This window comes from Poecilia mexicana, unplaced genomic scaffold (assembly GCF_051168715.1).
Source record: "Poecilia mexicana isolate PSO_F unplaced genomic scaffold, ASM5116871v1 scaffold_12, whole genome shotgun sequence".
NCBI lineage: Eukaryota > Metazoa > Chordata > Actinopteri > Cyprinodontiformes > Poeciliidae > Poecilia > Poecilia mexicana.
In genome coordinates this window covers 18,418,871-18,432,650 of record NW_028263381.1, presented here as the reverse complement: position 1 = coordinate 18,432,650, position 13,780 = coordinate 18,418,871, and the positions used below count along the sequence as shown (strand labels likewise).

Genomic DNA, 13,780 nt, shown 5'->3' with positions numbered 1-13,780 from the left:
GAAATAAGACAATGGGCCATGGAAGATGTACAAACATGTAGTGTGAAATATATCATTGGAGTTGATAAGGTAAACATTAGAACCTCTTACTGAACAAGCTGAAACAAACATCACTCCCAACCAGCATCTTCACATTTCATATTTCTAAGTTTATGAGTGTGTTGACATGAGGATATTGAGGAGAGGAAAGTGCAAACACGAAACTAGTGCCACCAGTCTGCTTCAAAGCTTTCTCTATTGTAATCTGATAAAACACTTAACTGCTGTTAAGATCGGTGTGTAAACAGCACATTGATTTTGGTTTAGTTTAAAAAAAACTTTAGATGATTAAAACAACTGGCATTTTACACAACAGTGAAACAACTGAATGAAATACTTGAACTGTTAATCAAAAATAAAGAACATTACTTTCAATAGATAGCAATAGTAATTTTTATTCCCTTGTTGCGGGATGTCATTTAAGCACCAGTTAAAGCTTTCACAAAAGATACAACAGGTGAGGAAGGTTTCTCCGATTATTTTTGACTAGGTGATGGTTTGAATCCTCTTTTCTTTGGCAGAGATTTTTCACAGCCTATGGCTTTTCCACTCTGCTGTTGGCGGACAACAGAAATCCTTGAAGAATGTGCAAATTGTTCAGTGTGTGAGGGCGTATTTTTGCAGCCGTTTCTGGTAACCTGTGCAGACTTGTTACATTGACACATCAGTGCTTGGTTGTCAACCAAACAGCAGCAACAGGATGATGCACGCTGAGTTCACAATTATCAGTGGCACTGTAAAAAGAAAAGACAGGGAAAAAAAGTTAAGAGAAAATGATTAATCTTACATCACTACAAGTCATTAGTAAATATTTAATTGAAGCCAAGTATCACACTTCAGCTCATAAAAAAGAATAAGAGTTTTCACTTTTTTATTTCACACACACAGGCATTTCAATCAGTGTTCTCTGTGGCATATTTTTGATAGTAGGGAATATAAGGACAACAAAGCAAGACTTCACCAATACTATAATAAATACAACTGTCAATATTAATTGTTTTCTCAGATTAGATTAGTCATTTACATGAATATTGTAGTAGCTACAATTAATTTTGTAACCAAAAAAAGCACAGCTGCCAGTTACATAGGCACAATGCTAAATCACATGTTCAATCGACATGTTATGCATAGTGAATGCAAACAGAAAAATAATTTTGGCACATCTAGAACTCCATATGCTTCAACCAAAGGTGTGACTGGATATTATAGTAGTCCTAATTTTTTCCCCCTTAAAAATAAAATATATATTTTTTGCTGCACTAATTTGTTTTATAAGTAAAGCAATATTTTATTTTTGTGTTTAAGTGTTGGTAACGCCAATTAATCAACTTTTTTCCCCCCAAAGACTGATAATAATAATAAAAAGCATTGTTATACATTTCTTTTGAATAAATTACATATTTTCGAAGTTTTCCTAATTGCTGAGATGCCCTTATTTCGTATTGAATTAAAATGTTTGCTTCATGCTGCTTACGTCTCACCTCTCATCACGGTCCGAACTGAACGAATGAGATTCAGTATCTGAGCTCTGACTCCTGGGTCATCCCCAAAGCCTCCAACTCCCTGATCAACACCCCAACCGACTGCACACACACACACACACACACACACACACACACACACACACACACACACACACACACACACACACACACACACACACATTAAGCAGAAAGAGTACAAGTCAGGAAACAGAATTGAGCAAATAAATATATAAAGCCAAGTTTCCAAATGTTAGAATTCCAGCTCATTCATTTATCTACAGTTTGTGTGATGATGATGACCACCAGACTGTTAACATGCACTAATAAGGGCATTCGCTTTACTACAAGCAGATACTTACTTTTGCTGAGAAATCTCTCTTCGTGTAACACGGCGATAGCATTGGTGCACAGAATAGCGGTCTGGATGAGTGTGTACAGCGTAAACGCCATGCTGGCAACAGATGTTTTATCTCCTCCCTCGTTGCTGTCGTCGTCCTCCGCAACCAGAAGAGTAACAGCCGTAAAAAAGCAGCGAACGTCGTGCAAACGGCGCGAGTTGCAGTTTATAGTTGTTGTTCAATGTCTCGCTATAATGCCGTTACAAAGTGACAGTGTTCAATCGATAATCAGCTTATCTTCTTCTTTCTGCTAAAACACAACTGATTTGAGCCTGAATTTAACCAAAAACCTTTAGAGAGTTGAAACTTTAACATCAATGGGTTTTCCAACAAAATAGTCCCAAACACTATGCAAACTGGTTATGGAACTAAAATGTAGGCCGACATTAAAACTATTACTCAACCTTATTGAAAATTTATGGATAAAATTAAAAAGCTTTAAATAATATTGAAGTTCTCCAGTAAGATTAAGAATTATGTCACGTTATGTTATGAATGATGACAACAAAACTGTTTTGATGGATCTTTCCAGAAGACTGTTCACCTAACAAAATGGACACTGTTAATTGTAATTGTTGTTTTTCTTGTTTTGTTTTTTTGGTCATGGAGATTACATGTCTTCAAAAATTGCAAAAATAAGTTCTTCTCAACTTTTTTTTTAATTGCAAATTTCACAATTCAACTGGTTTTTTTTTTGTATAGACATTTTTTATTTACACATAGTAGAGAAACTACAGGAACATTTTGAAATACATCTGCATTAACAGGATATAATAACATATCAGTAGATAACAACTTCATCCATTCATTCTATAAACCAGGTGGGGGAGATGTCATTTGTAATTTTTTTTTTTTTTGACATACACTTAAACACACCATCTTAATAATCATTGTTATTGAGTCTCTTACAACTTCTTTAAAATCTATAATAATATTTTCACAACAGGGGTCTCAGGATTTTATTTTCAAATTATAAATAAATAAACACATAAAAAGACTGTAAGATTCAATACTCTCATGTGTGATGATTTATACAGTTAGGTGAAGTAATTTACAAATAGATACACAACAAGAATGAACTGCAGTCTTCTCCTTGCTGGCCATACATTAAGCAGGTGCTTGGAGAGGGCCTTAAAATTGCCTGATCAGCATCCATTAGCTGATGGTAGCATTAATACTTTTACTTAAAGTTCTTGTGGAGGTAAAAATCTGAATTGGTGCCTTTCAGCTGCTATAAACTCATACAGAATAAATATGAGAGTGAATGAAATACGTTTTTTAGGGTAACTTTGCATATAAATAAAATATGTACTAACAGATGTGATACATTGAATATTGACATGGGAGTTACATCTGCAGTGATTCTTTTTTTTGTACATTACAGAAATGATGGTGACTGTACATTTTCAGCATGTAAACCCTTTTTTGTGAATTCAAAATGTGATTTTTTTGTTTTGTTCTTTTGTTGGTTCTCCATCTTCCTTAGACATCAGGCAGAGATTGCATCACATGTGATTGCTGATTATTGGTAACAATGATGATCTGTGTACAAAAGGACTGTTCCTACATCAGCATGCCAAGAAGAATCTCTTTGGGCCCAAATGCTGATACTTAATAAGGGGAACTTTTCTTTCAGGCTCTCTGGTTGGCGATGCCAATGCCACAGTAGTCCAGTGCATTCGACCAACAGCAGTGAGAGTCACAAGTGACCCCTGTCTTTCAGCATTTTCTCTCCACCTCTACATCCTTCATCCAGGTTCTTGCTTTGGTCCCGGTTGAATAGAGCTTGAAATCTTGCAATAGCAAAATGCCAAGAATGATCCCGTTGATCCAGATGTTTTCAGTTCAGTTAATTTGGGAGTGTGAGTGGAGAAAGTTGACCAAGAGAAGATGAAACAGTTGGTAAACTTTTACCAACATGCTGGTACAAAAGCAGCATGAAGTCATCCAAATGAGTTCAGAAGAATTGAAGGAATGAGTCAAACAGTTGCTGTCCTTGGAAATCCAATAAATGTGTAAATATATATATAATTGCATTGGAATTCCTTAATGTTGGTGTTTTGTTCATTTACAGTATACCTCCTTTTATGTCAGTACAGTATGTGCCTTTTATGAAAAAATTATGCGACTTTCACAAGTCCAAGCAGCTTCGTCCTGTTGAGCAAAATGATTCACCCTGTAAATGAAGCAATTTGTAATTTAATTAATTATCAAATTCAATATAAATTTACACATTAGTTCTATATTTTCAAATGCTGATGTGGAAAAACCAAAGGCTAATTTGTTGGGTGTTAGTAATTTATCACCATTTGGAGCTAATTGTAAAACCTTATAGTATATTGCATTGATATTTATAACCATTTAATTTTTCAAACTTAGATGTGTTGGGATTTTATGTTGGGATGATTGTGAAGTGGAAGAAAAAGCATAAGATTTCAGAAATATTTGATTATGTTGCTTGTGCATAGTTTATGTTTCCATGGCTTACATGGATGAAGGTAAACACAGGGCAAGACTGAAAAAAATAACAGTTTGTGGCAAAATACTATCATGTCATACATACAGTAGGCGCTACAATGAAATGGTTCAGATGAAATCACATTTATGAATTAGAATGGTCAAGTCAGAATTTAAACCTAATTCAAACAGAAAAGCCATTTGAGAATTTTAGTGTATTGTTGTGCAAACTTGGTAGGGATATTAACACAAAACACTAGGAAATATAGCTGCAGCAAAAGGCTACAAAATATTGGAATCAGAAGGGCTGAACTATAACGGAAGCCACATTTTCAGAAGATTTTATAAATACATTTTCAAAACCACTTGTCATTTTCCTTTAACTTCACAATTCTGTAATATTCCATGCCTGTCCATCACAAACACTTTCAGTAAAATACTCTGGGACTGTTGTTGTGTGAAAAAGCTAAATCGACTTAAATACTTTTTCAAATAAATAATTGGTGACTGAGTTTAACAAAAATTGGAGGTTAGTCTATGCTCATCACTTGATCCAATTCATGAAGTTAATTCAGTAATGATACCTTTTCAGCTACTTGCCAAGATGAGGGCTGATCTTTTCTTTTCTGATGATGTTGGTGTAGGGAATCTAAAAGACAAACAAAGAATCAATTAATAAAATGCATTTAAACCCGGCACAATGTCTGTAAATTTATTCTTTATTTCATTCTGACATTAGTTTCACAGACAAAAAATTTAAATTGGCAAGTAATGGTAAAACGTGAAAGGGTTTTGAATTTCAACATACACTACATAAATTATACATTTCTGAAGTTCATTTAAATGTCTGTGTGAAATTAATGTGTCATTACTCTCAGACTGATCCATCTGCTGCTTCTAGAGACATTTGTCAGTTACTGTGCATACGTGCACTTTAGCGCACACAAGCACTCGCAAATGAGCATAAAATCTGTTGTCTGTGTTTGCGTTTTCTGCTTTTATAGTCACACAGATGTAGTTTGCTCGTGTGTGTGTGTGTGTGTGTGTGTGTGTGTGTGTGTGTGTGTGTGTGTGGGTGTGTGTGTGTGTGTGTGTGTGTGTGTGTGAGGGCTGTGGTGTGCATGCACGGTTCGCCGTCACAGGCGTACGAGCGAACACAGTTGAGTCGTGTGTCAGAAAACAAAAGACAAACAGCATCTGTCAGCCGATCTGCCAGCTGCTCCTGTGATTGATGTCAACGGAAACAATCAGACGACTGCAGAGGAACTTCTCACCCATGAAAGACGAACTGCGTGATTGGTTTTGTCTTTTGCTGGACAAATAAATAACAAAACTAGTGTTGATTTGAGTCCTGATTTATTATAATTTGATTTCTGACTCGGTTTCACCATGACTTTAGATTTCCCTTCTGTACTAGAGTGTACTGAAGCTTTCCTGGAAATTCGTCTTAATATTTTTAAAAGTATTCAGTGTGTTTTTAACTCATTGATTTATTAGCCATTCAAAGTCTGTTCCTTATTAGTGTTCAGTATCTAATGCATCAGCATGTAATGTACCAGGGAGTTACGGATTCTCACCATCTGTAACTGTTGGACCATTTCTTCTCTGTAGGCGAGCTCTCGTTTCATCTGATCTTGAAAATTATCTGGAAAAGTTGGTGTAAAACATTTATCATTTTGCAGAAAATTACTTCATTGCAACAAATGAAATTAGGTTCTATCAGATGATGTATAAATATGGAATTTTAAAAGGTGCAATAAAATGATAGCAAGAATAAGAAAAGTAGAAGAGACATTTATAAGGGAGCTAAAGTAGACAAATGATAAAACATACTCTTGGAGTGAAAACTAGATAAACATTTAGATTAATATAATGATTTAAAATAAAAAGACTTACGGAAGACAGGAAATGGGGAAGTTCCTTTTAGGGCATGAAACTCCTGCTCCAGTCTCCTCCTGAAGTCGATCTGCTCCAGGAGAACTTTCTGAAGTTCTTCTACATAAAGACAAAAAACGTGGGAAGACATGAAACTTTTCTTAAGATAACTGGGAGAAATGATTAGAATGCCTACGTAATTAGATCGCTAAAATGTTGTCCAACAGATGTAAGAATCAAAGAACCTCTACCTTTCTCCATATTCTCAACATCCTTCTTTAGTGTGACAGGAGAGGTTGCGCCTCTGCTCTGATCCCCTAAAAACAAAAAAAAAGATTGATTCAAAAAACAGGTTACATAACTCCAAGTTTTCAGTAATTAAAAACTTGTGGAAACGATTCTCACAAATACTGGACATTTTTATTGACATGTATAGGTGATTTTGAGATAAACATCCACAGACCATTTTTTTAGACTAGATCAGTCACTACAGAGAGAAGGAGAAGGATGGTCCAAGGAAGAGAAACCAGTTGAGTCTCATATTGAATTTTACTTGAAGATGCAGCAACATAACAGCTTTTGAAGAACATGAAACAAGAAAGTTCTGTTTTTTTTTAACAATATAAGACAATAATATTTGGGAAGATTCAAAAATGTTTCAATCTTATGGAACATTTTACAAAATACCTTATAAAAGGTCTTTTGTATTTTTGACCTTCTTGCCATTTTTTTCACTCGTTTTCTAAAGTGCTGTAGTTCATCTTCTGGCCTCTGGGTGCCAGTGTAAGTTTAAAATAATAATAATATAAAGAAGACCAAGGGGAAAAAATAGACGTGCCAAAGTGTTGGTAACCAGGGAAAATATGTATAAACACGCTTAAACTAAATTCTTATTTTAGGCACTAGCATAAAACAAAATATGTAAAAAAAAAAAAAAAAAAAAAAAAATTACATGTTGGGAAAATGGATTTATTTTAACTTGATCACAAATGGCAAACTTCTTGTTACTCCTGCTGCCAAGATGTGACATAAGGTTGGTGCATACAAAGGGAGAGGGAGCTTTTACATTTACAATCTGTAAAACCTCTTCAGAGTCCTGCGTCAAAGAGACAATATGATACCATGAACTGTAAGAGGGTTCTCAGGGCCATTGGGAGATGACAGTTTTTCTACCATACTCAACAGTTAGAAAGAAGACTTGGCAACCCACTGGTTTCTATTCCTTGCTGTAGCACATTTTGGGTATTTTTTTAAACCTCTCTTTCCTGCTCAGTGTACATATTTGATTTAAATATGATTCCTTGTTGGTTAAAAGAAGCCTCCCATTTTTTAACCCTGTGGAAACCAAAATTCAGTAAAAGAAAATCATTCAAAAAGCTTTGCTTGCATAAGGGGCTTGTTAAGAATACCATTGCTTGTGTTTCTGGCGACGTTTTATTTAGTTTTTTTTTTCTCCCACCACTTAATAAATGTACTTCAATTAAAGATCAGATTTTTTTTTCAGCTGGTGATTATGTTGCTCCAATTATTTGTGAGCTCTATATGATGGGTGCCAAAAATCTAATTTGTCCATCTTTTTGTCTTCTTGTTGTTTAAATTTTTATTTACATGGAGTAAACTGAATTTTCGAGATGGGAATAGAGTGTGGAAATGGTGCTAAAAATAGCAGCAAAAGTGCTGACAACTGTTGCAACATCATGTCAGGATAGCCAACAAATAATTCTATCCCAGGAGTCTGCAACCTACGGCTCTTTCGGCCCTCTACATTGATGCATTCTAAATTTAGCCAAATTTGACAGAGCTGAGAAATTTTGCTGCGTGAAATTAATAAGAAATATATTACAGCATTATGAGCATACAAATAAGTTTTAATTATTTTGCTGAGCTGTTTAACATGTTGTCATTGGGTTGCATTCAATGTGCCTTTTAAATATTTACAGAAATATGGACAATCCTTTTTGTAGTAAACATTTATTTCTCTAAAAATCTAAAAAGTATAGTTCCTAAAATGCACCATAGAAGAACCACTATTTATACAGCTGTAGTATTTTTGTTAAAGGGTCATCTAGATTCTATGATTCTGCAGGAATTTAATTTTCTGGGACGAAGGGAAAAAATTAGTTTTCAAATAGAATAGTGCTGCTGCTGACCCCTTCTCCAAAGAACACTGAAACATTTTCAACTGAATGTTCACCAAAATTATTATTATTTTTTTAAATGAATCTACTCTACTTTATGACTTTTTGTGACTCTGTACTAAGCAACTCCATCACATGCTGTTTGAATTTGTCTATATTGTCATGCATGTATGCATATGTGACAATGAGGCATTTTCTGGCTTAAATGAAGCAATCCCATCCCCTCAACATGTATATTCTCTTCCAGTCATTTCGAGTCCTGGCTCCTTCAGCCTCCCCATGTTTCCTCCTCTTTCTGCCATTTAGAGCTCTCCTCCACTCCTCTCCTCTTCTCTTCTCTCCTCTCCTCGCCTCTCTCTGTCTCATTTGACAAGCAAATTTGCAGACAGTGCCCGAGGATAACAACCTCGTTTGACAGTCAATTAACCGTGAATAGTCAAAGCCAAGGCGGTTTGCATTACATAAATGGAAAATTAGATTATTTTTTCTCCCTAGAAACAGAGGGAGAGTGTAAAGACAGTGGAGGAGGGAGGGCGATGGTGGGACTCGGAGGAATCAGGCCTTCTAATCACGTAGAGCTTCCCACCGCCCAGGGAGACATTTGGCAATCAGGGGAAAGGTGGTCTCATTTAATTTGTTTCGTGTAATTTTTTGAAATACATTATACATTATGCGCGGGGATCATTACGATGTCTGCATGTGCAGGGGGGAGGGAGGGAGAGTAGATATAAATGTTGGCACAGATGTCATAAAGCACTTTTAATGTCTTCCTGACAGATATAAAAAGGCAATAAGCTGTGATCTTTTTCAAACGGGAAGGGCTGTTTTGCGCTGAGAAAGGGGAAAAAAGGCAATTATGCCGGCGAAGATATGGGCCTTGGATGGAGATTGCCGGCGCGCTGCTTATCTCTGAGCTGATGTTTTCTTGTTGAACTGTAACAGCCCCCCTAAGAGTAACATTGCAGGCGACAGAGAGCTGCCGCGACAGAGCGGCGACAGGAGCAGCTCTCTGCTGTTTTCTCATTTCTGTGTGTATTTATATAAATCCCTTAACTCCACATCTGAATACAGAGGAGCTTTCCCCTCACTGCGTTAAGCATCCTGAGTGCCATTCGTAACAGAATAGAAAAAAACAAACAAAACTGTAATGTTTGAACATCAAGTCCCAGTTTTACCATGTGAGAAATTTAATCAGCATTATCAGTTTTATGCATACCTTTATTTCCTCATTAAATACCTTGTCATTGTTTCCTCGTGGGTTGGGTGATGATTTCAGATTTAGGGTGCAATATAGGGAACCAAATAAGAATTAAACTAAAATGCTATTCATTTGTTTTCAATCTGACAGCAGCTGCTCTTTATCGCTTTAGCTTGTTTGATCATACCTGTGCACTCTCTCCAGTAGTCAGGTGCTGAGGTTTCACTCTCAGGCACAAAGAAACTTCTCTGCTCTTTGTTTTCATCTGGGAGAAAATGAGAGAGAAAGACAGAAAATGGGAGATTCAGTAAGGCCCATTGGTTGAGCTGGTTATCCGGACACATGGAGATAACTAAGTGCGCCCATGGAGTGAGGTTTTCGGTGTCAGGAAAACACACAGAGGACATTTTCTTCAGGAAAAAGGGTCATCTTGTGAGATGAGTTTAACAAAATGAAACCTCACAAGGATGGTAGCCTTGCAGGGACACATGGACACTATAAAACCACTGAGTCAGACAAGAAATGAAACAAAAGGCAATTAATTCAATTGATTCCAGCATCTGATCAGAATGGATTAGTTGAAAACAGTGCATGAATTTTTTTCTGATGAAGGTGGGAAACATTTGAAGGGATTGGTTGTAGGAGCCTATGACTTCAGCACAGTAGAAGTCACTTCTGGAGTGAGGAGGAGATGTATATCATTGTACAAAGAGATTTTATAGTTATATAATTTGATTTTAAAATTACTTTCATATATCACGTTATTTACTATTATTTATATATAAGTACAGTCAGTAAGTCAACTAATGTAATAGTTAGTAATTTCTGAAACTTTTGATCTAACTTTTTTGTCACTGCTGAACTTGACATTTCACCATTTTTCCTGAAGAAAAGCAAATAACCAGCCCATTTAAAACACATTAATCAACAATTAATAAGTTTCTTCTAGAACTGTAAAAACCCAACATTTAAAAAAACATTCAACATGTTTGCACTCACCAGAATTGCTTGAATTGTCTTTGGTTGCATATACAGGCAGTCCTTCATCTCGATTTTTCTGAGCCTGGAAAAAAAAGATAAGAATTTCAACTACATGAACTACACTTTGATAAAAAAAATATTATTATTATTATTATTATTATTATTATTATTATTATTATTATTATTATTATTTATAAATTCAATTTTCTTGGCCTACTGCAGTTGTAAAGGTTTCTTCTGTTTTGTAGGCAGTTTTCTTTAAAATAAATGTTGGCATTAATTTAACTGATGCTGATTTTGCTTTTTTTTTCTTAAGAAATGTTTGTGCTATGCAATATTTACAGTAAATATGTTAGCTGGTTCAAAATTAATATTAGCCAGTCTTGACAACTCTCCCTCTATCTCTCCTTCATCCTGTCAGGGCCTTGGTTAATGTGGGAGTCAGAAGGTTAAAGATTAGAGCTGCCCTAACAGGTTGGGGTGACGGGGGCAGAACAAACACACTGCGTCCATTCAACAATCTACGCCTAGGCCTATTAGCTGAGATCAGAGTGGGGTGACTGTTTCAATTTCTACAGGGAGAAACCAGGCTATCAATCTGCTTATGCAGATCACAGCACTGCCTGACTGCGGCACCATTTAAATAATAATTAGCTAAAGTGGCCTGTGGGGATATTTACGTTTTTGTAAGCTGTGTCCTCTCGGTGGGGCGGGGTGGAGCTGGAGAGAGGCAAGCTGGCGTGTGGAGAGGCAGGTAGGCTGGGCGACTCCTGTACGATGGGATTCGAGGAGGATCCCGGGGAGGTGCTGGGATACATTGCGCCACTCCCCCTGTCCTTCCCCCGTTCCTCTCCAGCACTGTCACTCAGAACAGGGAGATACAGGTTGGTCTGAGTCTGTGGCGGTCTATTTGTGAAACTCCCCTCCTCCTCCTCGTCCTCCTGCTTCGAAGACTCCACATCCACTTCACCCTCTTCCTCACTCTCTGCTCCCTCTGCTTCCCCGTCACCTCCGCTTTCACTACCATAGCTGCAGCTGCTGGTGGGCGACAGCCGCTGGTGTCGGTCCGATCCGGGAACCACGACTCCAAAGTCCTCATCTGTAGCTCCGTTGACTCCTCCGCTGTTGCCGTGGAGCTTGGCGATGCTCTCTGCATCCTTGACAACTGGGCGAAAGGCAGAGCCATAGCTGGGCTTCCTTGTTTGGAGAGCTGGGTTTTCTAGAAGTTTCAGCCATCCCTCTGACGTCACAGGGCGAAGGTCTGGGGTTGCTGTCGTGCACTCGGTGTCAAACAACCCGGATCTTGGTGTGGTGGTCCCATTGCTGGGGGCCATAGCTGCACTGACAGCATTCCCATTGCTGCTTACAGCTCCAGCATCACTAGGGTCTGACAGATCCAAAAAGGCCTGCCTGAGAGATGGGTTTTCAGTCAGGGTGGAAAGGGTGCTGGGCTGAGGCTGAAGGTAGGTAGGGACTGGAATCCCCCCAGCTGCTCTCGGGGGCCAAAACATACAGAAAGGAGGATAGAAAGCGTCTTTGCGGCCAGGCCATAAAAGACCCGAAAGCCCTGGCCCTTTCTGAACAGTTGAAACGTCACTGTCCTCCTTTTTCTGCTGGCAGAGGCCAAACGCAGGGAAGGGGTAAGGGGATGGGAAGAGTGACGTAGGGGGGAACTTCTGCAGCATGCTGAAGCCTTTGCTTGGGACAGGGATGACAGGGTAGTTGCGTGGTGTTTTACGAGGAGAGAGGCTGCCTCCGTCCAGATCATCCTCATCCTCAAAGCGGGCTCTTTTCTGTGCACCCAGGTCAGGTCCTATCATATGAGGCACCACTGAACCTGGGAGACTCTTCATGGGACCCATGGAAGCGCACTGGACAGATGATGGTAGCGCTCTCTTTCGGCTACCTCCATTGAACATGGCTTTGACGTCTTCCCATGCGTAAACCAACTCATCCGGTGGAAGTTTGTCTGTCAGTCTGAGGTGCCTGCGCCAGGAGTTGAAGTTGGCAGCATCAGGCTGGGTGTACTTGGCGTCTGGTGTGCGGTGAGAATGGAAAATGAACTTGTTTGGAGAAAAATACATGTTGCAAAAGGAGCACTTGATGCATTTGGCCCTGGAGCTGTTGTAGCGCGCTGGTATGAAGTTACCCCGGCAACCCCAGGCGCACTCGTGTGTCACGTCGAAGGCAAAGTTGTCAGGCAGTTTAGGGGGCGAGTTTTCTCCCAGGAAGGACTTGCACAGGCGCTCTGCTTCACGCTTGGTGATCATGCCGCACCGGCGTGACGAGATGGGCATGGCACCGGCCCTGCGGAGGATCTCCAGCTGAACTGGAGTGCACTGGACACAGGTGATCCCGAGGGCCACTCGGCGGTTATGAATCTCGTTGTAACTGTAGTTCTTCAAAAGAGTGTTTGAGATCTGCGCCAGACAAAGTCTCTCATTGTTGTCAATGACGAGTGACACAATAGGAACGCCGTACAAGATGACCTGACCCACCTGGTTGGGTTTTAGGGGAGAGGAGGATGAAGGGGAAGGGGAGGATAATGAAGAGGATGAGGAGTGCAGATGGGCAGGCCTGGGTGGAGTGAGAGGCTCCTGTTGATAAGAGCCTGTTGAGTTTGTCATTATTATTTCATTGGGGCTTGAAAGATGAGCCTTATCCATGCTTGGAATAAAATTTTTTGCAGCTGAACCTGTTGGAAAAGGGAAATAAAGAAATGTGATTGTCACGTTATTATATACATATAAATAATCTTGTTAAACTTATGTGCACTGTGTAACTGTTGCCATGCATACATTGGTTTTGATGAGTTTATTAACATGAAAAAAGGTAAGAAGAAAAATGTAGACAGTGTATAACATTAAAATTTAAATGTTTCTGATTTCTCATGTCAAATAAAATATTTTTTTTAAATATGTTTTAGAAAATCTTGTGACATAAAAAAATAAATAAATCCCAGTTAATTTCTCTTAATTTTCCTTTGAACTGCAACATATGATTCCAAAAATTGTCACAACAAAGTTTTTTTTTTTAAATGCACAAATTTAATTTACAAAACCTTCATATTCAGGATTTAAATTTAATTACTTTATCCACAAATAATTTTTTTACAACTTTATGAAGTTCTACTCATGTGTTTTAGCTGTCGATTGAGAAGACAATTAAAAAAGACAAGAAAAACACATATATCTAAAAAATAATTTAGAA

At 38.2% G+C, this 13,780-nt stretch overlaps 2 protein-coding genes across 2 annotated transcripts; both read right to left on the bottom strand.

Annotated features, from left to right (window-relative positions):
- Positions 1-408: 408 nt before the first annotated feature.
- ier3ip1 (immediate early response 3 interacting protein 1) lies at positions 409-2,042 on the bottom strand. The gene is made up of 3 exons (XM_014980418.2): positions 1,883-2,042; positions 1,521-1,622; positions 409-773 (listed from the first exon to the last, which is right to left on the bottom strand). Exons 1-3 carry the CDS (start codon positions 1,971-1,973, stop codon positions 718-720), a joined length of 249 nt encoding a protein of 82 aa, XP_014835904.2. The 5' UTR covers positions 1,974-2,042; the 3' UTR covers positions 409-717.
- A 2,925-nt stretch (positions 2,043-4,967) lies between these two features.
- On the bottom strand, positions 4,968-13,252 carry skor2 (SKI family transcriptional corepressor 2). Its single transcript, XM_088010675.1, has 7 exons — positions 11,251-13,252; positions 10,589-10,652; positions 9,777-9,854; positions 6,505-6,570; positions 6,275-6,373; positions 5,956-6,023; positions 4,968-5,027 (listed from the first exon to the last, which is right to left on the bottom strand). The coding sequence occupies exons 1-7, from the start codon at positions 13,234-13,236 to the stop codon at positions 4,971-4,973; spliced, it is 2,418 nt and encodes an 805-aa protein (XP_087866801.1). The 5' UTR covers positions 13,237-13,252; the 3' UTR covers positions 4,968-4,970.
- Positions 13,253-13,780: the final 528 nt, after the last annotated feature.

Excerpts from the sequence above, each read along its gene's own strand:
- ier3ip1 (XM_014980418.2), bottom strand. The coding sequence starts at position 1,973 with ATGGCGTTTACGCTGTACACACTCATCCAGACCGCTATTCTGTGCACC. Across the intron at positions 1,623-1,882 it reads AGAGAGATTTCTCAGCAAAA|TCGGTTGGGGTGTTGATCAG; the intron begins GTAAGTATCTGC and ends GTGTGTGTGCAG. Across the intron at positions 774-1,520 it reads AGTTCGGACCGTGATGAGAG|TGCCACTGATAATTGTGAAC; the intron begins GTGAGACGTAAG and ends TTCTTTTTACAG.
- skor2 (XM_088010675.1), bottom strand. The coding sequence starts at position 13,236 with ATGGATAAGGCTCATCTTTCAAGCCCCAATGAAATAATAATGACAAAC. Across the intron at positions 10,653-11,250 it reads AGGACACAGCTTACAAAAAC|GCTCAGAAAAATCGAGATGA; the intron begins GTAAATATCCCC and ends TTTTTTTTCCAG. Across the intron at positions 9,855-10,588 it reads AGACAATTCAAGCAATTCTG|ATGAAAACAAAGAGCAGAGA; the intron begins GTGAGTGCAAAC and ends ATTTTCTCCCAG.